At 44.9% G+C, this 25292-nt stretch overlaps 1 protein-coding gene across 1 annotated transcript in view; it reads right to left on the bottom strand.

Annotated features, from left to right (window-relative positions):
* Window positions 1-1226: 1226 nt before the first annotated feature.
* LOC137536137 (glutathione S-transferase omega-1-like) overlaps window positions 1227-25292 on the bottom strand; it is a 61227-nt gene continuing 37161 nt past the window's right edge. The window contains exons 2-7 of the mRNA XM_068258205.1: window positions 21806-21874; window positions 18768-18876; window positions 16724-16946; window positions 8474-8575; window positions 3872-3978; window positions 1227-1404 (exon numbers count right to left, since the gene is read on the bottom strand). Coding sequence (XP_068114306.1) covers window positions 1248-1404; window positions 3872-3978; window positions 8474-8575; window positions 16724-16946; window positions 18768-18876; window positions 21806-21836 — 729 coding nt within the window. The 5' untranslated portion in view covers window positions 21837-21874 and the 3' untranslated portion in view covers window positions 1227-1247. The remainder of the gene's footprint in view (window positions 1405-3871; window positions 3979-8473; window positions 8576-16723; window positions 16947-18767; window positions 18877-21805; window positions 21875-25292) is intronic.

Genomic DNA, 25292 nt, shown 5'->3' with positions numbered 1-25292 from the left:
GAGGGTAATTGTACTGAAACAACGTATCATGGGAGCTGGTAAGGTAGAAACCCAGATATAGAAGTTTACAGTTCTCTACTTGGATTTCAAAAGCGTCTTGAAGAGCTTGCATTAACAAGGGGGGGTAGGGAGATGTCCAGAGGCTTCTTTAAATTATTTCACTTCCCAATCACTGTGATTGGCTCACAGTGATCAGGAGGTCAGGAGCCAGAGAAAAAGCTCCTAACCAATAAGAGGGAGTTCAGCTAACACATAACAGCCAAGTTTACTTCATACTGGAGCAGTGATTAGCTTGGGACCAGGGTAAGCCGCGGCGTAGAATCATCAGAGAGAGCAACAGATGTGGCGTAGATACCGTGGTCCCAAATCGGTTAAGAAAGCCCCAGGTAAGTATAAATGCTGTCATTGATTTAGTCTCAGGTACAGTTTAACCCCAGTGGGGCAGCCCCAGGACCACCTAACGCCGAAAGGAGTCAAAAGCAGTGGGAAGAGATTAGCGTGCGCATCCCCACTTAAGTGACGGAGCGCCAACCAACAGAAAGCTCTGTTGGAGGGCAGAAAGGGGGGGGGGGGGGGCATTTGTGTGCTAAGTGGTATGGCCATGCAGCGAGCTATTAAAGCTGCAGAGCACTGAATTGTAAAAAATTGCCTAGTCACGGGGGAGGGGGGGGGGGGGGTTTGGGGAAGGCACTGTGGTTTTTAAGTGGTTACGGCCTCTTTCACTCAGAAGGCTAGTTGTGGTGAACTCAAGGCCTGCCAGCTGTTCCCATGCACTGCCTGGGGCCTTTGCTGGATGTAACATGATGAGGTTGGCTGCTGCCAGGTAGCTGCACCGTGTCCAACACTGGCACACCTGGGGTTACAAATGCTGCCATTCAGCTGAATTAAATTGCAGCCTGGAAGGCAGTCTGTGGTCAGCTGATGGGAGGCTAGATAGCCCAACAATCACACAGTTAAGCCTCCCATGTGAAAGACGCTTTATATATTTATATATAAGGTACTTTATTAAACATGATTTTGTCTCATTAAAGTCCTCTGATCTGACAAAAATCTCTGAGAATGAGCAAAGCATTGTTGCCGCCTATATAACAGCTTACTGTGTGTAATGAAAGTCTCAAGTCTCAATTTATGAAAAAAAATATTTAATCTATCTAAATGATTCACACTACACAACAGGACATTATTGCGTTTTCATTTTGTAAACGGAGCAAAATACTGATGATAGTTTTAATTAAGTTAAAGGAATGTCAGTCAAGACCATAATCCACAGCCTTCACATCATTCTGATGGTACAGCTGGATGAAGCCCATGAATACTTCAGGCTTAATATAAGTTGCCTTGACAGCCGGTCTCTGCATCATGCGGTCATACCAAGCTTTGATGTGTGGAGTCTTATCCATAAACCTACAAAAAGAAAACAAAAACTTTTAGGTAAGTTTTTCATTATTTTATTTTTTTCCACACTAAATTACAGATTTAGCTATTGTATACAGACATAACTACAGATCAGAGGGTCAAATAGCAAAATTTCAAAGATCTTCCTTTCCCATGGATACATTGATATGCCTATATGTAGTCAATTCTCTCCCCGCCAATACAGCACATGGTCAAGTAAATGTTTAACCACTTTACCACTAAGGGTTTTTCCCCATATGGACCAGAGCAGTTTTCACCTTTCAACGCTTCTCCCTTATTCACCAATACATTTATCACTATTTATCCTAACAAAACGATCTATGTCTTGTTTTGTTTTGTTTTTCACCACGAATTAGGCTTTCTTTGGGCAGTACATTTTGCTAAGAATTAATCTATTCTAAATGCATTTTAACAGGAATAATATGAAAAAATTGAAAAAAATATTATTTCTCTGTTTTCAGCCATTATAGTTTTAAAATAATACATGCTACCATAATTAAAACTCACATATTTTATTTGACCACTTGTCCCGGTTATTACAACGTTTAAATGTCCCTATAACAATGTTACATAGTTACATAGTTATTTGGGTTGAAAAAAGACATATGTCCATCGAGTTCAACCAGAGAACAAAGTACAACACCAACACCAGCCTACTCCCTCACATATCCTTGTTGATCCAGAGGAAGACGAAAAACCCTTACAAGGCATGGTCCAATTAGCCACAAAAGGAAAAAAATTCCTTCCCGACTCCAGATGGCAATTAGATAAAATCCCTGGATCAACATCATTAGGCATTACCTAGTAATTGTAGCCATGGATGTCTTTCACCGCAAGGAAAGCATCTAAGCCCCCTTTAAATGCAGGTATAGAGTTTGTCATAACTACTTCCTGTGGCAATGCATTCCACATCTTAATCACTCTTACTGTAAAGAACCCTTTCCTAAATAAATGGCTAAAACATTTTTCCTCAATGCGCAGATCATGTCCTCTAGTCCTTTGAGAAGGCCTAGGGACAAAAAGCTCGTCCGCCAAGCTTTTATATTGCCCTCTGATGTATTTATACATGTTAATTAGATCCCCTGTAAGGCGTCTTTTCTCTAGACTAAATAAACCCAGTTTATCTAACCTTTCTTGGTAAGTGAGACCTTCCATCCCACGTATCAATTTTGTTGCTCGTCTCTACACCTGCTCTAAGACTGCAATATCTTTCCTGTAATGTGGTGTCCAGAACTGAATGTTGGCGCCAATATTTTATTTGGAAATAAACATGCATTTTTCTTCACTTTTGTGTCCATCACTATTTACAAGCCCATATTTTAAAAAATAACAATGATATGCTCTCTTGACATACAGATTAAAAAAGTTCAGTGCCTAAGGTAACTATTTATGTATTTTTTTTAATGTAATTTTTTTTTTATGCTAAACTTTTACTTAGGTGTTTAAGTGTGGGAGGTTAACGGTTTTTTTTAAATTTATGTGTAGGTCTTTTTATTGAAATAAGTGTGTGTAGGGTTAATTTTACTATTAGGCCACAAGATGTCTTCACACATTTTCTTACTGCCGCATTCTAATCGTACGTGAACAGGTAGTAATGTGTGCAAGTGTAATTCAGTTTGATACAATCACCATGGCATCTCATTGATGCCGGCAATCATTGACACAGGGACTTAGATCAATGAATGGGAACTGTGTTCCCATTCATTGATCTCCCCTGTAACGATTGGTGGCGAGAATGCACGTGGGAGTCGTATATCTACGCCCCTGGGAGGGGGCGTAGATATACTGCCGCGGACACGGCTACTGGTAAAAGAGTAACAGTAATAAAGTATTGAACTTCATCCCAATCAGTAGCCTATATCGCCTTTCCCACACAAAATCTTTTCCTTTTCTCAATCAGATTATCAGGGGGCTCTGTATGGCTGATATTGTGGTAAAACCCCTCCCACAGTGTGATGTCAGCATCTAGGTACTGACATTACACTGTTGGAGCCTTGTTGCATTGTGGGAAATACCAGCTGTTTCCAACGGCCAAAAAAGCAACATGTCCTTCCAGAGACAACACCTGCCAGAAGTAAAGATGTTGCCATGTGATAAATGTCAGAATGTAAATCAGAGAGAGGAAAGATTTTACAATGGCCAAACAATGACTAATTCATTTATGAATAATAATTGTAAAAGTTGAGCACTTTTTCATTGTTATTTTTTCTGCAGTTCCTCTTCAATAACCTTCCCTCACTTACTCCCACTGGGCCCCTAAAGCCATTATTATGCCATTGAATTTCAATTAAGACAGGCAAGGTTTATAATTGGCCTAGTTCACAAGCAGTTTTTCACATCAGGAACTGATAAAAAAATAAATGTATGTCAATAAGTGGTTCACGGCGGTTCACATTGTATGTACTTATATATTTTATTTTATTATTATGTTTTTTTCAATACAAATCTTTCTTACCCTGGCATTCCAGCAAGGACAAACCGCTCAAACCAGGGCCAGAGCATGTAATCAACCATGGATGCCGTGTCTCCAGTGAGGAATGGAGTCTTATTCCTTCCAAACATCTGAGGATTAAAGAGATAAGAAAAGAAAGATTTAATGTAGAGCTGTCATGAAATCTAGATGCAGCCATTGCCGCCCCCCTAAAAACAACTGCTAGCTTCTAATCTGTATCTGTGAAATGTCTCATTTATCTGATTCTGATCAAGGCATACCAAACAAAAATGAAGTTATACCAACTTCAAATCTTGTTGGGATGAATTCACCAAACTTCTCTGGTGCCATTAATGTTTTAACTCCAATTTCAAAGTGTAGCTGAATTGATATGTTACAGGATGAGATAAACATGGGTGATGGTTGTACTAAGCCTACTTAGAACATGCCTATATTCACTTTTCTTCCATTGCAAGGGTTTACAACTCACTGCTTACTGTATGTGATGTGAAATGCAGCTTACAACTCTCCTAAAAAGCAAATAGAAACAAAACACTTTTTTGGGTTGTATAAACAATCCAGATAGCAAAGGAGTGTTGAGAAACATAAAAGCTTTTCATTTTGATGTGAGCTGAATTAAGCAGCTCTTACATCACACTAATATGACTGCACAATTCAAAGCCAAAATGTAAGCCCTTACAATAAAAATAAGAACGTGAGACAAAAGCAAAGTTCTATATAACATTGCTATTACACATATAACTATCTCTTGAGTTTATTTTCAGTTTGCTTTAAGCATTTTTCTGCCCTCGTATCTCCTGAGGACACCTGAGGAGGAAACAGTAAAAAAGGGCGAAGGAGGCTAGTGGACAAATCGTGCGCCGCCATTCACTCCCATAATAAATATTGTTTACTGGGCGCCGAACAGGAAAAAAGGGCGCCCGAGAATAATAACGTTTTCCAACGGCGCCCAAAGATTTTTAATGTTTTATAACTGCTTGTGATGATTTACATTTCCTATTTCAATAAAACATTATTTTAAATATTATCCCTTACTGTTTGTAAAACATTATTATTCACAAAATAAAGCGATCACTAAGGAGGGTCTTAGGTTTAGGCACCACCAGGGGAGTCTTAGGTTTAGGCACCATCAGTGGAGTCTTAGGTTCAGGCACCACCAGGGGGGTCTTAGGTTTAGGCACCATCAGGGGAGTCTTAGGTTCAGGCACCACCAGGGGGGTCTTAGGTTTAGGCACCACCAGGGGGGTCTTAGGGTTAGGCACGACCAGGGGGTCTAGGGGTTAGGGGTAGGTACAGGGAGGGTTACTTACTAATTAATTTTTTTTAAACAATATTATACATTTCACTTTTTAAACGGAAGATTAACGTTTTCACAATTGCCGATTTCATGCACATTATTTAATGATTTATAACTTTATAAAACATTATTTTTAAACAAAATATAGTACATTATATTTTTAAACGTTATCCATGTTTATCGTTTAAAACCCCGCGCCCTTTTTTCCTAGCGCCCCTTTTTAACGTACGCACCCGAGGAGGAAGGGTAGAACTATCAACAATATAATCTTCTAGCCTCATATTGGGAAATATGGAAACATTAAAAGTCTAAATTCTATCTCATTTTGCATACAATCATGTATAAAGTTACACATAGTAATAGAAAGTGTCCAAAGAAATATAAGAGATAATGGTATATGTAGGAAGATTCAAAACTGCTCAAACATGTGACTCGCATCATGTGAATAATGAAATATACTTATATTTGAATGTGGACACATTCTAACATAATATGTACAATTTATTGGGATTGTAAGTTGTTTGTTATATGTTGTAAAATGCAATTCAATTTTACCTTAATGTGGACCTGAACTCTTGCACAGGACAAAAGGAAAGCATAGAGAAATGCAGCCTGTATGTATTTAGAGAGTTTAGCCTGTCTAATTCCCCCTCAATTGTGTCTAATCACAAGTTGTAATTTGATCTCTCCTCTGTGTCACATGACTGCCACGGCAGAGATGGCAGATAATGCCAGTTAAAAGCACAGAATGTTAGCAATATGTCTGCTTCCATGAACCAAAAAGTAGAAATAGTGCATATTTATTTTAGTATTTGTATTAGCTGTAACAAATAAACATGTTTTGTTTAAAGGTTATTAAAGAGAACCCGAGGTGGGTTTGAAGAATATTATCTGCATACAGAGGCTGGATCTGCCTATACAGCCCAGCCTCTGTTGCTATCCCAAACCCCACTAAGGTCCCCCTGCACTCTGCAATCCTTCATAAATCACAGCCACGCTGCTGACAAACAGCTTGTCAGAGCTGGCTGTGTTTATCTCTATAGTGTCAGTCTGCTGCTCTCCCCGCCTCCTGCAGAACTCCAGTCCCCGCCTGCATCCCTTCCCTCCCTGCTGATTGGAGGGAAGGGATGGGGGCAGGGACCGGAGCTATGCAGGAGGCGGGGGAGCAGCTGAGACTGACACTACATATGTAAACACAGCCTCACAGCGTGGCTGTGATTTATGTCTGATTGCAGAGTGCAGGGGGACCTTAGTGGGGTTTGGGATAGCAACAGAGGCTGGACTGTATAGGCAGATCCAGCCTCTGTATGCAGATAACATTATTTAAACACACCTCTGGTTCTCTTTAAGCTGTTACGTAGAACGGAGAGGACATTCTGAGTTCAGGTACGCTTAAAAAAAAAAAAGGCAGATCAAGCAACTCTGGCACCGGCACTAACTTCACAGAAGCAGTTAACAGTTTGTTCTATACACAGGATTACTAAGTTCATTATTAGTGTAATGGATAATTTTGCTTTTGTGAAATTTTATGTACTTTTTGCAATTACGATCTTGATCATAATAATGATTTTCCATGTAATCTTGATTATGTGTCATTTTCACAAATTATGCAAAATGACTGTCACGGAATTCACTAAAGTATTTTGAACATTTTTTCCACATGAATAAGTATATGTGCGAAAATGTATAACTCTAATTTTCACCATATACATTGAAGTCAATGGGCATTTTTACATAGATCAAATTAGCAGTCAATGTGAAATTACACATTCTAATTACAGTTACATTTAAGATTAATTTCTCAATAGTTTGACATTTTGCTGCAAAATTACAACTACCCGTATAAGACGCTCCGGCATATATGACGCACCCAGGTTTAGAGGGCAAAAACCAGAGAAAAAAATTATATATACTAAACCTGGTGCGTCCATATTCCAGGAGAGTCTTGTACATGTTACCCCTCAAATGTTGTCCTCCTGTGTCCCATTGTCTCCCCATGTGTCCTCTGTGTCCCCAATACCTGCCCCATGTGTCCTCTGTGTCCCTCATACATGCCCCATGTGTCACCCATGCATGCCCCATGTGTTCTCTGTGTCACCCATGCATACCCCATGTGTCATCTGTGTGTCCCTCATACATGCCCCATGTGTCCCCCATGCCTGCCCTATGTGTCCTCTGTGTCCCCCATACCTGCCCCATGTGTCACCCATGCATGCCCCATGTGTTCTCTGTGTCACCCATGCATACCCCATGTGTCATCTGTGTGTCCCTCATACATGCTCCATGTGCCCTTTGTCACCCATGCCTGCCCTATATGCTTGCCCTATGTGTTCTCTGTGTCACCCATACCTGCCCCATGTGTCCTCTGTGGCAACCATGCATGTCCCATGTGTCCTCTGTGTGTCCCTCATGCCTGCCCCATGTGCCTTTGTCCCCCATGTGTCCCCTGTGTCACCCATGCCTGCCGTGTCCTCTATGTGTCCCTCATGCCTGCCCCATGTGCCTGTGTCCCCCATGTGTGTGTGTAAATTGTGGCTGCACCCGATGTATGCCTCTGCCCGCTCCCCATGCCTGTAATGTGTCCGGCGTGTGTAATATGTTCCCTCCCGCTGTGTACCTGATCTCTGCGTGCCCCCGCGAGTGTATAATATGCCCGCTCCCCGCCTTATCTCCCTCCCCCATGTGGTTGCTGGCCCCCCCGGGTGTTAATCTGCAGCGGCTTACCTCTCCGCCTTGCCCACGAGGATTGGAGACCTCCTTCACAGCCGTGCATCTCGCTCTAGTGATCGGCATGTGACAATGACGCAATCACCACATGCCGATCACTAGAGCGAGATGCGCGGCTGTGAAGGAGGTCTCCAATCCTCACGGGCAAGGCGGAGAGGTAAGCCGCTGCAGATTAACACCCGGGGGGGCCAGCAACCACATAGGAGAGGGAGATAAGGCAGGCGGGGGAGCAGGCATATTATACACTAGCGGGGGCACGCAGAGATCGGGCACACAGCGGCAGGGAACATATTACACACGCCGGACACATTACAGGCATGGGGAGCGGGCAGAGGCATACATCGGGTGCAGCCACACAGGCAGGGAATTCCCGACGTGGCGGCGGGTCGCGGTCCGTATCGGCGGGCAATTATAAGTCGGGAATTCCCTGCCTTTGCCGTATAAGACGCAGGGACTTTCCCCCCCCTATTTTTGGGGAGAAAAAGTGCATCTTATACGGTGAAAAATACGGTATGTGAAATTTGAGATCATCACTATTCATTAATAGGCTCCAATAGTGAACTTTCATTATGTATTTTTACCTCATCCTGTTTTTCGAATGTCTCCAAGAACTGTATCTTATATTCAGTGACATCTTCATTATTTCTCATTCCACCCACAATCTTGAAAAAGGCTCCAGGGGCCTGAAAAATACAACAAGAAATGGAAAACAGCTTTCAGGCATGAAAGGAATGTGACCTCGATTGCAAAGTAATCACAATGCCACCATAACATTTTGACTGGCATTTTGATTCCCCAACAAGGATGCAGGCATTGCAAAACTCAAAGAGGATATAATGTGCCAAGACAGCTTCCAACAATAAATGCTGCTCATTTTCATTTTGAAAAATGATATAATATACAGTACATACATATACATGTGAATACACGGTTGTACTATGCTGCTGTATGACAATCTGTATCATGCTGGTGACAAATCAGGAATTAGGACTATAGGTTTGTTCTGGGCACAGCAAACTGATCAGAACCGCTAGCTGTGAGTTCTCACTGGCTTGTTTTACATGTAGCCAGAATTACAGGTCACACAGGGTAATTTCTGTTGGGTAATTTGGCTTGTTGAGCGCAACTTAAAGTGCCACTCTTTTCTTTATTTCCTGTGCCTTGCTAGATAGTTTGCTTCCTCTCTCCCTTATAGCTGTACTCGGAGGGATATGAAAGTAGCCTGGGCCCAATTTATCTTTCCTTCTCTCCTGTAAGGAGTGCATGGGACAGGCAGCTCGCTTCATTTGTTGTCCATCACAACTTGTGCAACAGTGATATCCCATCTCTGTTATTCAGAACTGGCACATGCAAACTGCTTTTATTTTGGAGGCAAAATATGGCTCATCCCATTAAAGTGGGATTTTACTCACAAAATTTCAGTTACTACTCTTAGTTACATAAAAGTACATTTGAAAGCAATCTGTGTGTAAAATTATTTCTTTTCATTGCAGAGACCAGTACAGGCTTGATTATCTCTGGTCATCGGCAAAGGCAAGAATCTTATGGCCCTAACTCACGGGCTACAATTGTCGCCGCAACCACATGGCACGCGCGTGTTGCGGCAACAGGTCGCCCGTGAGTATGAGGCGCGCACCCCAAACCGTCGCTCGTCGCTGCTGTCACCAGGTGATTGGCGCGGTCAATCGCATGGCGACAGTTGCCGCCGCAACCGTCGCTAGTCCGCGTGTGTATGCGGACTAGCGACAGCAACCAATAGAGAATTCACGCCGCTTCCGGCGGGGAGGAGGAACGTCGGCGACAGCTTCCGTCGCTTCACTAATCCTTCTTCCGTGTGTGTATGCGGAGGGACCTGGCGACGAGTTGTCGCCGAACTGTCGCGCACACGCTCCCGTGTGCTAGCGACAGGCTACAAAAGTAGCCCGTAAGTATGGGCCATTACTGTGCCAGTGTCTTCACTCTGCCCTCTCGTTTCCTACTGAAGTAACTCAGCTGTTGCCAGAGCGATGTGGCTATTCAGCAGAGGGAGGGGGGCAGAGTAAAGACACAAGCATAGGGAAATTCTTGCCTTTGCCGATGACAAAGATAAGCAAGCTTCTACTGCTCTCTGCAGTGAAAATAACCAATTTTACACACAGGGATCAGAAAATGCTTGGAGTGCTTACAAATGTTCTTTTATGTAACTAAGAGTAGTTATTGAAATTTCAATAGAGGAGGATAGTCTCATCTACAAAGGCGACCATAAATGGGTCATAGCATCCTGAATATACAACTAATCAGCAGAAAAATCACCCAATTATGGCTAACTTAACACAAACACTATGCATGGAAAGAGAGGTGGAAGGGTGTATAGGCACATGTACAGTACAAATTATTAGGTAGAAGATGTGAATTCTGCCATCAGGAGGTAGCAGTGTTGCCAACCTTTCACGTTATTTTTTACTGACAAATACCTAAAAATTTACTGACATTTTTTTTTTTTTACTGACAAAATCCCCCGCGCCGTGCCGAAAAAATAGGCGTGGTCACGCAACAGAATGTGGGCGTGGTCATGGGTGCAGCCAAATATACATGATTTTAGTATTGCTGTAAAAGGTCTGCCAGGGAAGTTTGAGCTCTGCCATAGTCCCCCCCCCTTCCCCCAAAATATATGTAATCTTACAGCATTTCACCAAAAATCCACGTAATCTGGCAGAGGTTCTTCCAAAATACAGATAATATGGCAGTGGTTCCCAAAAAATAGATGTAATCTGGCAGCAATTCCCCCAACATACACATAATCTGGCAGCAGTTCCCCAAAATACACTTAATCTGACAGCAGTGGTTCCCCAAAAATAGGTAGCCCCAGGTCTATAGGTGTCCCCAGAATAGGTGGCCAGGGGTATAGATGTCCCCAGAACAGGTAGCCAGGGGGAGAGATGTCCCCAGAACAGGTAGCCAGGGGTATATGTAGGCAGGGATACAGGGCCGGTTCTAGACTGGCACATATAGGGGGCAGTCAAACGGGTAGGGGCAACATGTTCGAGGAAATTTGGCGACGAAAGTGGGCATGGCAAGTAAATGCACATAATGAGAGACAGCGTTTCCCCACTAAATGCACATAAAAGACAGCGTTTCACCAGTAAATGCACATAAGAGACAGCCTTTCACCAGTAAAGGCACGTAACGACAGACAGCCTTTCACCAGTAAATGCACGTAATGAGAGACAGCTTTTCACCAGTAAATGCACATAATAAGAGACAGCTTTTCACCAGCAAATGCACATAATAAGAGAAAGCTTTTCACCAGTAAATGCACATAATAAGAGACAGCTTTTCACCAGTAAATGCACATAATAAGAGACAGCTTTTCACCAGTAAATGCACATAAGAGACAGCTTTTCACCAGCAAATGCACATAATGGCAAACAGCCAGTGTCCTCAGTATATGTAGCCAGCAGATATATGTGACCAGTATATGTAGCCAGAGGTATATGTCTCCAGTATATGTAGCCAGGGGTATATGTGCCCAGTACATGTAGGCAGGGGTATATGTCCCCAGTATATGTAGGCAGGGATATATGTGCCCAGTATATGTAGCCAGAGGTATATGTGCCCAGTATATATAGCCAGGGGTATATGTGCCCAGTATACGTAGGCAGGGGTATATGTGCCCAGTATATTGTAGCCAGGGGTATATGTGCCCAGGATATGTAGCCAGGGGTATATGTGCCCAGTATATGTAGTCAGGGGTATATGTGCCAAGTATATGTAGCCAGAGGTATATGTGCCCAGTATATGTAGGCAGGTGTATATGTCCCCAGTATATGTAGGCAGGTATATGTCCCCAGTATATGTAGCCAGAGGTATATGTGGCCAGTATATGTAGCCAGGGGTATATGTCTCCAGTATATATAGGCAGTGGTATATGTCCCCAGTATATGTAGGCAAGTATATGTCCCCAGTATATGTAGCCAGAGGTATATGTGCCCATTATATGTAGCCAGGGGTATATGTGCCCAGTATATGTAGTCAGGGGTATATGTGCCCAGTATATGTAGTCAGGGGTATATGTGCCCAGTATATGTAGGCAGGTGTATATGTCCCCAGTATATGTAGGCAGGTATATGTCCCCAGTATATGTAGCCAGAGGTATATGTGCCCAGTATATGTAGCCAGGGGTATATGTGCCCAGTATATGTAGCCAGGGTTATATGTGCCCAGTATATGTAGCCAGGGGTATATGTGCCCAGTATATGTAGCCAGGGGTATATGTGCCCAGTATATGTAGCCAGGGGTATATGTGCCCAGTATATGTAGTCAGGGGTATATGTGCCCAGTATATGTAGTCAGGGGTATATGTCCCCAGTATATGTAGCCAGAGGTATATGTGCCCAGTGTATGTAGCCAGGGGTATATGTGCCCAGTATATGTAGGCAGGTATATGTCCCCAGTATATGTAGTCAGGGTTATATGTGCCCAGTATATGTGCCCACAGTAGGTAGCCAGGTGACCCCCCCCCCCAGCAGGAAGACAGCAGCGCAGTGGAGGGAGAGCTGTGGCATCAGTGGTGGAGAAGGGGGCAATCTCCCCCCCCTTCCCTCACCTTAGTGCTCTCCCTCCCTCGCTAATCGCTATCCCCTCCTGAAGTAGTGCTGACTGAGTGGCTGGCAGCGAGCGGAACTTACCTGCTGCGTCTCGTCGCTGATCCAGACCAGAGCAGCAGAACTTCCGGCGCTTGGAGCGAGACAGAAGGTAAGTCCCGCCCGCAGCCAGCCACTCAGTCAGCACTAGTTCAGGAGGGGATAGCGATTAGCGAGGGAGGGAGAGCACTAAGGTGAGGGAAGGGGGGGGGGAGATTGCCCCCCTTCTCCACTGCTGCTCACAGCTCTTCCTCCACTGCGCTGCTGTCCTCCTGCAACAGAGCGGGCGGCCGACCGGCCGCCCTTACGGACGCTGCTGAATTCCTTGCGGAATTCATGGGCAGCTTAATTTGCATCAAAATTTACGGGCTGCCCGTAAATTTACGGGCGGTTGGCAACACTGGGGGGTAGCCCAGTATAGCAGCTCCCACAGACAAAGGCCACAATAGTAACTGGTTCATTTTCACATTTGCAGCGGTTATTTTAGGTAATTTTATGGATGAATTTGTATTTTTAGAGGCTGACTATAAAGTAAACACAAAGCAGTTTTTTGGCATGCTGCGCCATGTGCCAAAGCTGGGCGCCGTCATAGCGACAATGCTATGCTGCACTCCCCGCGTAACGGTAATTCGTGGCTCCATCAGGTGCCAGACGCCTAATTACATCTCTCACCGAGTTGCTACAACTCAGAGGTGGAATACTATTTGATGCCGCCAGGGAGTTTAGCGGCAGCAGGAAGAGCAGTCATATGGCTCGCCCTGCGCATAACTGCCCGCCGCAAGGATAAGTACTCAAGAGAACCTTTGCTAAATGTTTCTTTCTTCGATCTCATTTCTGCCATGCTCTTACAGTCAGAGCCGTATCATCCACAAAGCAAACCTAGGCAGCTGCCTAGGGCCTGGGCAAAGTCTAGGGGCCTAGTTGATGCTAGCCCACACCAAATCTCAATAAAAAAAAGCCAGGTGACCATCAGCAGTGGAAAAACTGCTATCTTTCGTAGGGCCCTTTTTCATCTTAATACTTTTCTGCTTACAGTATCTAAACTCAAGTGAGTATATCTCACATTTTTGTAAATATTTTATTATATCTTTTCATGGGACAACATTGAAGATATGGCTAGCAGTCATGTCTAGGAGAACTCATGGAGAAGCATGTGATTTGTTCAGTGGCGGCGCTACACTGGGGCTTACCCAGGCTTCAGCCCCAGCTGTCATGTGGTCAGCCCCCATTAAAGCCCCCCCCTCCCACCATGGCCAGCTTGAGTCCGAGTAAAGTGCAGAGTGCTCAGCGCCAGGGTTGCCAAGCGTCCGTATTTATACGGACTGTCAGTAAAAAAAACCTCAAAAACCCGCTGTCCATATTGCCCGTATTTCCTGGGCATGTGTCCGTCAAAGTCATAAATTTAAATAATCTCTTTTGCGCATGTGTGCCGCGCCATGCTGCGCTTCGTTCCCCCCTCCCTCAGCCTCCCACCTCTCCCCCTTCGGCCAATGACTGATCGCCTTTCTCTGCTGCCCAATAAGAGGGCTGAGCAGCCCGGCTCAGCAGCCAGTCACGAGCGAGGAGGACGAGAAGCGCCAGCAAACCAAGCAGCCCAGGCCAGCCCAGCAGCCACGAGCCACCAAGGGAAACCCTGTCCACCGCGATGCCTAGCGAGGAGGGAGACAGAGTGGGAGACTCGGAGGAGCAGCGCCGGCAAGCCATAGGCCCTGCCAGCTCCAGCAGCCAGGCAGCGAGAGCAACTATGAACGGGGGTCAGGCCCGCTGCCGCCATCGATCCGACCACCAGACTCCAGGCCAGCCAGAGAGAGATAAGGCCAGGCACACCACAGCCACACAGGCAACAGCATTCCAAGCCAAGGCCTAGTGAGGGGTGAGTGTTGAGTGATTCTGACAGACTCTGAGAGAAATGTATTTCTTAAAAGGTTATTATGCTGTTGCTTATGGTAGCACTGACACCCTCTGCATCCGTTTACAGAGTACATAGTCATGTCACTGAGGAGCTTACAATCTAATCCTAGTACCACCATATTCATAGTCTAATGTCCTACCATATTATTATTATGTATTTATACAGCACTGACATCTTCTGCAGCACATTACAGAGTACATAGTCATGTCACTGACTGTCCTCAGAGGAGCCCACCCTCTCTCCCCCTCTGTCTCTTTCCACCTCTCTGCCCACCCTCTCTCCCCCTCTGTCTTTCCACCTCTCTGCACACCCTCTCTCCCCCTTTGTCTTTCCACCTCTCTGCACACCCTCTCTCCCCCTTTGTCTCTTTCCACCTCCCTGCCCACCCTCTCTCCTTCTCTGTCTCTTTCCACCTCCCTGCCCACTCTCTCTCCCCATCTGTCTCTTTCCACCTCCCTGCCCACCCTCTCTCCCCCTCTGTCTCTTTCCACCTCTCTGGCCACCCTCTCTCCCCCTCTGTCTCTCTCCACCTCTCTGCCCACCCTCTCTCCCCCTCTGTCTCTTTCCGCCTCTCTGCCCAACCTCTCTCCCCCCTGTGTCTCTTTCCCCCTCTCTGCCCACCCTATCTCCCCACTGCCTTTCTCCTTCTGCACACTCTCTCTCTCCCTCTGTCTCTTTCCACCTCTCTGCCCACCCTCTGTCTCTGTCTACCCCCTACTGTGTGTGGAAATATATTGATGTGCATTTTAAACTTAGAGGACTCATGATTGCTTATTTTGTCATTACTTAGAGGCCTCAGTTATTGTACTGTATTTGTCATTACAAAGCCTCATGGTTGCAGAATTTTGTCATTAGTTGGAGGCCTCATGATTGCTACGTTTGTTACTACTTGGAAGTCTTATGATTGCTGCATTTGTTATTTCTTGGAGGCCTCACGTTTGCTGCATTTCTCATTGCTTTGAGGCCTTGTGTTTGCTGCATTTCTCATTACTTGGAGGCCTCAAGATTGACTAATTTTTACCATAGATTATGTATTTTGGGGGGAACGCTGTTGCCAGATTGTCTATTTTGGGGGAACCACTGCCATATTATCTGTATTTTGGAGGAACCTTTGCCAGATTATGTGTATTTTTGGTGAAATGCTGTTAGATTACATGTATTTTGAGGGGAAACACTGGCAGAGCTCAAACTTCCCTGGCAGAGTTTTTACACCACTGCTAAGGTCATGTATATTTGGCCCACCCATAACCACGCCCACATTCTGTTGCATGACCACACCCATTTTTCGGCATGAGCCCCGCCTTCCAGCCATTGAGCCCCTTTTGAGCCCCCCCAAAAATCTGACGCTGGAGCCGCCACTGGATTTGTTTGATCAGCTGATAGATGCTTCTCCATGAGTTCTCCTACCAGACAACAGACATTACCATCACTAGATATGACACTTTGATACAATGTAAAGTAGTCAGTGTACTGCTTGTATAAGTGAAGTGAAGTATGGCTGTGCTTGTACATGGAGGGGAGAGCATCCACAAGAACATATCCGATCAGGTGAGTTCAAGGTTGATACGAGAAGTCTCTGGATTATCCCTCTACTGAGGTATCTATTTTTTATGTTTCAATCCACTTCAGTCTGATATTACTTTTCCTATATTTTAATATTGTTTTTAACTTGCTAGTTGCTGAAAAGGTATTTTGTATATAAGATGAAGAAACATCTCCTGAGAGAAAACTCAACTGAATCAGGTCTGCAGAGTGCAGGTTTACTTAAAGCGGAATATAACCCTGCATTTCAACTTTGCTCTAAAACATTATTTACAGTATATTATATGCAACCAGCATTTTTTTTTTTTACTAGACCAGCATTGGAAGGGTTACACAGAGTTTTAAAGTTCCAGGAGATTTCTGCAGACGCATCCGAAGCTCAGAAAGATACATTTTGTTTACATAAATGTATCTAAGTGTTGAATGTGACTCACTCTCTCTGACTGAGCTGGAGGACAGCCAAAGTGTGTAACATTCAACACTTAGATACATTTTGTTTACATAAATGTATCTATCTGAGCTTCGGATGTGTCTGCAGTTCTTTCCAGGAACTTTAAAACTCTGTGTAACCCTTCAAATGCTGGTCTAGTAAAAAAAAAAAAATGCTGGTTGCATATAATATACTGTAAATAATGTTTTAGAGCAAAGTTGAAATGCAGGGTTATATTCCGCTTTATTAATGTGGAAATCTCTGCAGAAAGAACTGAAGGAATCCTGTAATGAGAGTGTTCATATATACGCTTTATAACACATACCGCTGAGAACTGTTCAATCAACATCCTCTGTTGTGCCTTCTTATAGGGATCAGATGGGGTCAGCTTCGTTCCAGAAAAGGCATCATCTAGGTATTCACAAATAATTGATGAATCAAAGATCAGCTTCCCATCAGCGGTCTCCAGGCAAGGGATTTGACCCGTAGGACTCTTCTCAGCAAACCAATCTGGTTTGTTCTTCAGATTGATGTTCACCACTTCATGCCTATTAAGAGAAAACCCAAGAATGAAATGTAGGCATGCTGTGCCCAAGTTTGATTTCTATTCATTGTCCAGTTACTCCAGTGTCCAGCAACATCATCTCATTATTTGCAGTTAAATCCTATTTTCTCAGTTTTAGAAAGCATAAGTAAGGATTGAATCTGTGGCCAGACTGTCAATATTGTTATTGTCTTAACCACTTGCCGAACGCACGCTTATACCGTGCGTCGGCAAAGTGGCAGCTGCAGGACCAGCGACGCAGTACTGCGTCGCCAGCTGCAGGCTGATTAATCAGGAAGCAGCCGCTCGCTCGAGCGGCTGCTTCCTGTCAATTCACGGCGGGGGGCTCCGTGAATAGCATGCGGGCCGCCGATGGCGGCTCGCAGGCTAAATGTAAACACAAGCGGAAATAATCCGCTTTGTTTACATTGTACGGCGCTGCTGCGCAGCAGCGCCGTAAGGCAGATCGGCGATCCCCGGCCAATCAGCGGCCGGGGATCGCCGCCATGTGACAGAGGACGTCCTGTCACTGGCTGCACAGGACGGATAGCGTCCTGTGCAGCCCGGATCACTGGGGGGACAGGTAGGAGAGGGAGGGGGGCTTTGAGGTGCCCCCCCCCCCCGCAACATGCCACCAGCAGGAGCGATCAGACCCCCCCTGCACATCATCATCACCATAGGGGGGAAAAAAGGGGGGCGATCTGATCGCTCTGCGTGCCCGCTGATCTGTGCTGGGGGCTGCAGAGCCCACCCAGCACAGATCCCATCAAATAGCGCTGGTCCTTAAGGGGGGGTAAAGGGTGGGTCCTCAAGTGGTTAAATGGCAAGACATTTCCTGGCTTCTTGTCATCAAGACCACCGTCTCAAAACCAGAGGTGAACACAAAGCTCCACAACAGCCACACAGGCAGCAATAAAAAGTGACAGTGGTTATAACCAATTTACTCTCCATCTAAGCCTTTACAAAAGGGGTTTAATTTTCCATTTTTAAAGCGCTGCTCCAGGCAGAACACACGACAGTGCGCTCCTCTTTTTCCATTTATACACATCTACAGCCGCTGGTGTACAGTATGACCTATTAATTTTACATAATTATACCAATCTAACTTGCAAATAACTGTTTCAGGCTTGAACTAGCCTTCAGCACTGCAAGGCATGGATTACCGTACAATGGCTCTATGGGTGGGACTTGGGAAATGAGTTTTACAGATTACCCAGTTAAATTAACTTTAAAGTAAGAAAGATATGGAGGCTACCATATTTCTACCCTTTTAAACAAAGTGTATTGCCTGACTATCCTGATGATCCTCTGCCTCCAATACTTTAAATGAAACCTGAAGTGAGATGAACACAGAGGCTACCATCTTCATTCTCTAACATAGACAGTTGCCTGACTTCTTTGCTGATGCTCTGCCTCTTTAAGTCAGCCCAGAATGAGCATGCAGAGCTGATGCCTTGACTGCATGCATGTTTGTTGAAGGTGTGTGACTCAAAAACATCCAAAGCCTTCAGCTCAGCATGGCAGTCAGGCAACTGGCACTGTCTATAAGGAAATAAAGATGGCAGCATCCATAATATTAACAATTCCGGTTCCTACAGAATGGGCATACAGCTCAGGCAATGTGACCATACTCGCCACATGCTTGTTTGAGGTGTATGACTAAGACACCACTGAAGTCAAAGAGATCACAGGACAGTCAGGCAACTGGCAAAATGGCAGCCTCCATATCTCTCACACTATCAATCAGAGACTTACAAATATACCTCATCATTAAACTTGTCATACATCCGCTACACTATTCATCTCAAATAGTAACATTACTTACTTGATTCCCTTGGAGATCAGGACTAGTAGTACTTTCTGGGCAAAGGGTGAGAATCTCATACTGTAAAGTCGAACGTACCCCTTTGGCACAGGTCCTGGGGGAGGACTGCCTATTATAAATCAAATGAACAAATTATTTTAACAGAACCGCATTTACACTCACCTAAAGGATTATTAAGAAAACCTGTTCAATTTCTTATTAATGCAATTATCTAATCAACCAATCACATGGCAGCTGCTTCAATGCATTTAGGGGTGTGGTCCTGGTCAAGACAATCTCCTGAACTCCAAACTGAATGTCAGAATGGGAAATAAAGGTGATTTAAGCAATTTTGAGCGTGGCATGGTTGTTGGTGCCAGATGGGCCGGTCTGAGTATTTCATACCAAAATGAAAGCACACAGATGAAAGGCTGCAGCAGCCTTTCTCATATAGCCTAGACAGTAGCCTAGTCTCATATAGCCTAGACCGCACATCCAGAACAACTCATAACCCGGAAGCAGAAGGGATATGAGCCGGCGGCCATATTGGATTTTTCCTGGAGCAATAATGGATAAAAACCGCTAAAAAAGGCACACCAGAGAGGCGAAATTATGAGGTAGTGCATGTATTCTTTACAAGCCATCGACTGATATGTTTATTTTGTGTGAAACGTTAATCTCTGGTTCCCTTTAAGAACACCAGTTGCACCCAGTCTAAATTTCAAATGATATGCATGAATTGTCTGTTTGTATGCTAGTATGGGTGGACCAATCCTAAGGACACAACAGTGATATGGTGGGTTGGCTTTATGCAGCAGAAATGCTTTTAATTGGCTGTTTGTAGTTGTGTGTTATGCATTGCTGCTTGTGTAAGCTGTGAGTGCAAAGATTAATATTGATGTGCAATGTATCCTTCCCTCTCAAGCATGACATTTCAAAAATACTAGTGCATGCTGTAGTTCAGGCCAGTTTCTAGGCTAAAATGCACCCAGGGTGAGGGTGTAAAAACTGCACCCCCCCCCCCCCCCCCCCATGGAGCCAGGTATAGGTGCCCGCAGTATAGGTTAGCCAGGTCTAGTTGCAATCAGTATAGGTAGCCAGCTATAGGTCCCCCCAGTATAGGTAGCCAGGCATAGGTGCCCCAGTATAGGTAGCCAGTATAGATGCCCCCAGTATAGGTTAGATAGGCAGGTGCCCCGGTATAGGTTAGATAGGTAGGTGCACCCAGTACAGGTTAGCTAGGTAGGTGCCTCCAATATAGGTAGCCAGAATAGTTGCCACCAGCATAGGTCTATGCAGAGGAGGAGACCAGTGGCAAGTGATCGGCGATTGGAACGCAGGGAGGTGAGCTGCTGTATACAGGAAAAGAAGGGAGGGAGAGGTTGGGCCGCCCTCCCCACAGCTGCAGCTCCCTCTTCATCACAGCATCTCCCCCCTCAGCACTCAGGGTGGCAATACATTCGGGCCTGCTGTAGTTATATCCAGTTTGATATTCAGCACTGTAGCCACCAACTAACAGCCTAGGCTCCCTTTCCAATCCATACTGAACTCCACTGCTAAACTCCGCCCTCCATTTCTCAACTGACCCCTCCCCCTTACCTCTTCATTGGCTGCTAATAACTTCTATTACTGGACTTATTTCTGGATACTATGCCATCCATTACCAACTTCGCTCTGCACAAAACCTTCTCCATTCTTTCCCTGAAATTATTTCCCTGAAATTATTCTCCTCTCCTCTGGAAATGCCATCCAAAACATATTCCACAAACTCCAGTCCTTTAACCTATAAATAATAGGGAACACACACATATATGCACCCAACCAGCCATTCAAGACGCTATAAACTCTCCCTTACATACACCATTGCAATAATGGGTTGTAGTGGCATAAGGATAGGAAGCGTGTTCCAAAGCTGTGACTTAGATAGATAACAACTAAAGTTTTTTATCTCTTCCTGAACTGGAAAACAATATGAGACTCTAATCTTTGCTACTAATGTTCTATTTCTTAGCTGTACTACACATACAATTCATTATCTCATAAGTTTATTTTTGCTTCAGGTTCGCTGTAATGCGTGGTATAAATGCAGCGTGCTTCAAAAGTTCAGAATAAAAGACCGTTATTGACATTTATTGACTTTTCAGGTAGAGAAGCTGACTCAGAAGGTGATAAAATAACCAATTCTATTTTACTTAAGTTTAGTTTTAGGCAATCAGGGACATGGACAAAGGGTAAAGGTCTGTCGTTGGGATATATTTTCATATATTGTCTGCTTATAAATGGTATCCAAAGAAGTTGCATGAATAGTGTTAGCATATAGACGAAGAAAGGTAGGAGCCCTATGACAGACCTTCAGCCAGTGAAGTACGGTCCGGTGGTCATTGAGGATACCTTTAATGACTTTAAATGGTACATGGTTTATGCAAGCTTTCAAAACATGATGCTTGAAGAAGAAACTTAAAGAGACTCTGTAACCCAAAAAAATTCCCCTGGGGGGTACTCATCTCGGTAAGGGGAAGCCTCAGAGTCCCAATGAGGCTTCCCCCTCCGCTGTAGCTGCAGGCAGTCCAGCGCTTGCTCCCACAAAGTGTCCGGCAATCCTCCCTCAACAAGCCTGACAAGCGCTGATTTATTTACCTTTCCTGGCTCCAGCGGGGGCGCTGTTGCGGAAAACCGTACGGAGATAGGCGGAAATACCCGATCTCTGTCGGGTCCACTCTTCTACGCAGGCGCAGGAGTCTTGCGCCTGCGCAGTAATGCGGTCCGACAGCGATCAGGTATTTCCGCCTATCTCCGAGCGGAGAGCGGATACTGCGTTGGAGCCGGGGAGGTAAATATTTACATGCCTGCTGTTCGGAGGGGCACAGCGAGACCGGCATGGGACACAGGAGGATGGGGGAAGCCTCGATCGGATCCCCCCAGGGGAACTTTTTGTAGTTACAGGTTTTCTTTAACTTTTCGAAAGCTTAAATCATAGTCATTAAAGGTATTACCAGACCCTAAGTTATGTCTAAACTGCTGTCTGCAGGTCTAAATGTCAGTAATACAAACACACTTACCTTGACCCAAACTTTTCTGTGAGCTAGACATCTCTGTACACTGATTGCCACTGCTGTATTTGGAGGAACCTGCGAGGCAACAAAAGAGCAGAAATTAGACTATCCAGGTTTGCTCATATGGAGGAACCTGTGCATCAACAAAAGAGCAGAGATAAGACTGTCCGGGTTTGCTTCTTACAAAGCTCTGCTCTAAACTCACCAGTGAAAAGGCTGTGTGTGGATGGAAGCCACTCTGCCTGCAATATTTATAAGTCTCCTGCTATAAGTACCCTCCCATAACTTAAAGTTCAACTGAAAACCAACACTCTACTTTAAAGAAAAAGCCTTATATCTCCTGACCTATAAACTATAACCGATTGATAACAGAAATTCCACTGCATTCAAGCAGTGCAACTAGGTAAGCATGACTATGCAGACTCTATAGAAACGGCCTACACATGCTAAGCTATACATTCCAGCATTAAAGCCCAAAGTTAGCTACAATGTTGTTTTTCATGCATTTAATACAACATTATCAGAAATAGTTTACATTAAAATATTCATGAAAATTTTAGCAAAATAAAAAAATTGATTTTTGCAGAATTGCACTATGGTCAGTATTTAACTTGGAGGAGTGGATTGATTTGAAGAGGATTTTGGATTGGAGAAGGAGAGGGCAGCTGCAATAACTTTGTCAAATATATTTTAAATGTCACAATCCTTTGTTGATAGTGGACCTTTAAGGAAGGGGAAAAATGTTACAGAGATTGCTTATGGACAGGTGAACAACAGAGGAAAAATGACAAAAGAACCAATGAAAATAGTGCACCCTGGTACCAAAATCAACAACACCAAATTCAGGCCTACACAATGCAGTGTGTCTAGTTTTGAATAGTGTTGGGCGAACAGTGTTCGCCACTGTTCGGGTTCTGCAGAACATCACCCTGTTCGGGTGATGTTCGAGTTCGGCCAAACACCTGATGGTGTTCGGCCAAACTGTTCGGCCATATGGCTGAACTAAGAGCGCATGGCCGAACGTTACCCGAACGTTCGGCTAGCGCTGTGATTGGCCGAACGGGTCACGTGTAGTGTTGGGCGAACATCTAGATGTTCGGGTTCGGGCTGAACATGGCCGCGATGTTTGGGTGTTCGAGCCGAACTCCGAACATAATGGAAGTCAATGGGGACCCGAACTTTCGTGCTTTGTAAAGCCTCCTTACATGCTACATACCCCAAATATACAGGGTATGTGCACCTTGGGAGTGGGTACAAGAGGGAAAAAAAATTAGCAAAAAGAGCTTATAGTTTTTGAGAAAATCGATTTTAAAGTTTCAAAGGGAAAACTGTCTTTTAAATGCGGGAAATGTCTGTTTTCTTTGCTCAGGTAACATGCTTTTTGTCGGCATGCAGTCATAAATGTAATACAGATAAGAGGTTCCAGGAAAAGGGACCGGTAACGCTAACCCAGCAGCAGCACACGTGATGGAACAGGAGGAGGGCGGCGCAGGAGGAGAAGGCCACGCTTTGAGACACAACAACCCAGGCCTTGCATGAGGACAAGAAGCGTGCGGATAGCAATTTGCATTTTGTCGGCATGCAGTCATAAATGTAATACAGATGAGAGGTTCCAGGAAAAGGGACCGGTAACGCTAACCCAGCAGCAGCACACGTGATGGAACAGGAGGAGGGCGGCGCAGGAGGAGAAGGCCACGCTTTGAGACACAACAACCCAGGCCTTGCATGAGGACAAGAAGCGTGCGGATAGCAATTTGCATTTTGTCAGCATGCAGTCATAAATGTAATACAGATGAGAGGTTCCAGGAAAAGGGACCGGTAACGCTAACCCAGCAGCAGCACATGTGATGGAACAGGAGGAGGGCGGCGCAGGAGGAGAAGGCCACGCTTTGAGACACAACAACCCAGGCCTTGCATGGGGACAAGAAGCGTGCGGATAGCAATTTGCATTTTGTCGCCATGCAGTCATAAATGTAATACAGATGAGAGGTTCAATAAACAGGGACCGGAAACGCTAACCCATCACAGATGTTCATTGTTCATATTACTTGGTTGGGGTCCGGGAGTGTTGCGTAGTCGTTTCCAATCATGATTCATTTTAATTTGAGTCAGACGGTCTGCATTTTCTGTGGAGAGGCGGATACGCCGATCTGTGACGATGCCTCCGGCAGCACTGAAACAGCGTTCCGACATAACGCTGGCTGCCGGGCAAGCCAGCACCTCTATTGCGTACATTGCCAGTTTGTGCCAGGTGTCTAGCTTCGATACCCAATAGTTGAAGGGTGCAGATGGATTGTTCAACACAGCTATGCCATCTGACATGTAGTCCTTGACCATCTTCTCCAGGCGATCGGTGTTGGAGGTGGATCTGCACGCTTGCTGTTCTGTGTGCTGCTGCATGGGTGTCAGAAAATTTTCCCAATCCAAGGACTCTGCCGATACCATTCCCTTTTGGGCTCTAGCTGCGGCTTGTGTTGATTGCTGCCCTCCTGGTCGTCCTGGGTTTGCGGAAGTCAGTCTGTCGGCGTACAACTGGCTAGAGGAGGGGGAGGATGTCAATCTCCTCTCTAAAGTCTCCACAAGGGCCTGCTGGTATTCTTCCATTTTGACCTGTCTGACTCTTTCTTCAAGCAGTTTTGGAACATTGTGTTTGTACCGTGGATCCAGAAGGGTATAAACCCAGTAATTGGTGTTGTCCAGAATGCGCACAATGCGTGGGTCGCGTTCAATGCAGTCCTAGGCCGAAGAGGTCATAGCCTAGGGTCACAAAAACCTGTTTATTTGGGCAATTTCAATGGTAGTGATGCTGACGTACATAAATCTCAGCCATGGCCGTTAGCAACGTCTGAATTTCACGAAATGTCTCATGCAGGTAGAAGACATATTGTTAGACTTGGATTCCAAAGATGGGGTCCCTACATCTCTGCAAACCAGAGTTACAGGGGTCCAAAATTGGTAAAATCCCCCATAGGCTTTCATTGCCTCCCTATTTCACTTTCCAAAATCTCACATCTTTTCAAAGGGCAATTGCTCAGCAGTGGCAAATTTTCTAGCATTGTAGGGACCCTTAGGGGGAACATGACTGGTGAGTTTCGGGCCCCTAGGCCGAAGAGGTCATAGCCTAGGGTCACAAAAACCTGTTTATTTGGGCAATTTCAATGGTAGTGATGCTGACGTACATAAATCTCAGCCATGGCCGTTAGCAACGTCTGAATTTCACGAAATGTCTCATGCAGGTAGAAGACATATTGTTAGACTTGGATTCTGACTCAAATTAAAATGAATCAATCCTGGATTGGAAACGACTACGCAACACTCCCGGACCCCAACCAAGTAACATGAACAATGAACATCTGTGATGGGTTAGCGTTTCCGGTCCCTGTTTATTGAACCTCTCATCTGTATTACATTTATGACTGCATGGCGACAAAATGCAAATTGCTATCCGCACGCTTCTTGTCCCCATGCAAGGCCTGGGTTGTTGTGTCTCAAA

Source organism: Hyperolius riggenbachi, chromosome 10 (genome assembly GCF_040937935.1).
Source record: "Hyperolius riggenbachi isolate aHypRig1 chromosome 10, aHypRig1.pri, whole genome shotgun sequence".
NCBI classification, from domain to species: Eukaryota; Metazoa; Chordata; class Amphibia; order Anura; family Hyperoliidae; genus Hyperolius; species Hyperolius riggenbachi.
The sequence above is the reverse complement of the archived record's forward strand: the minus strand, read 5'-3'. Positions and strand labels throughout refer to the sequence as shown.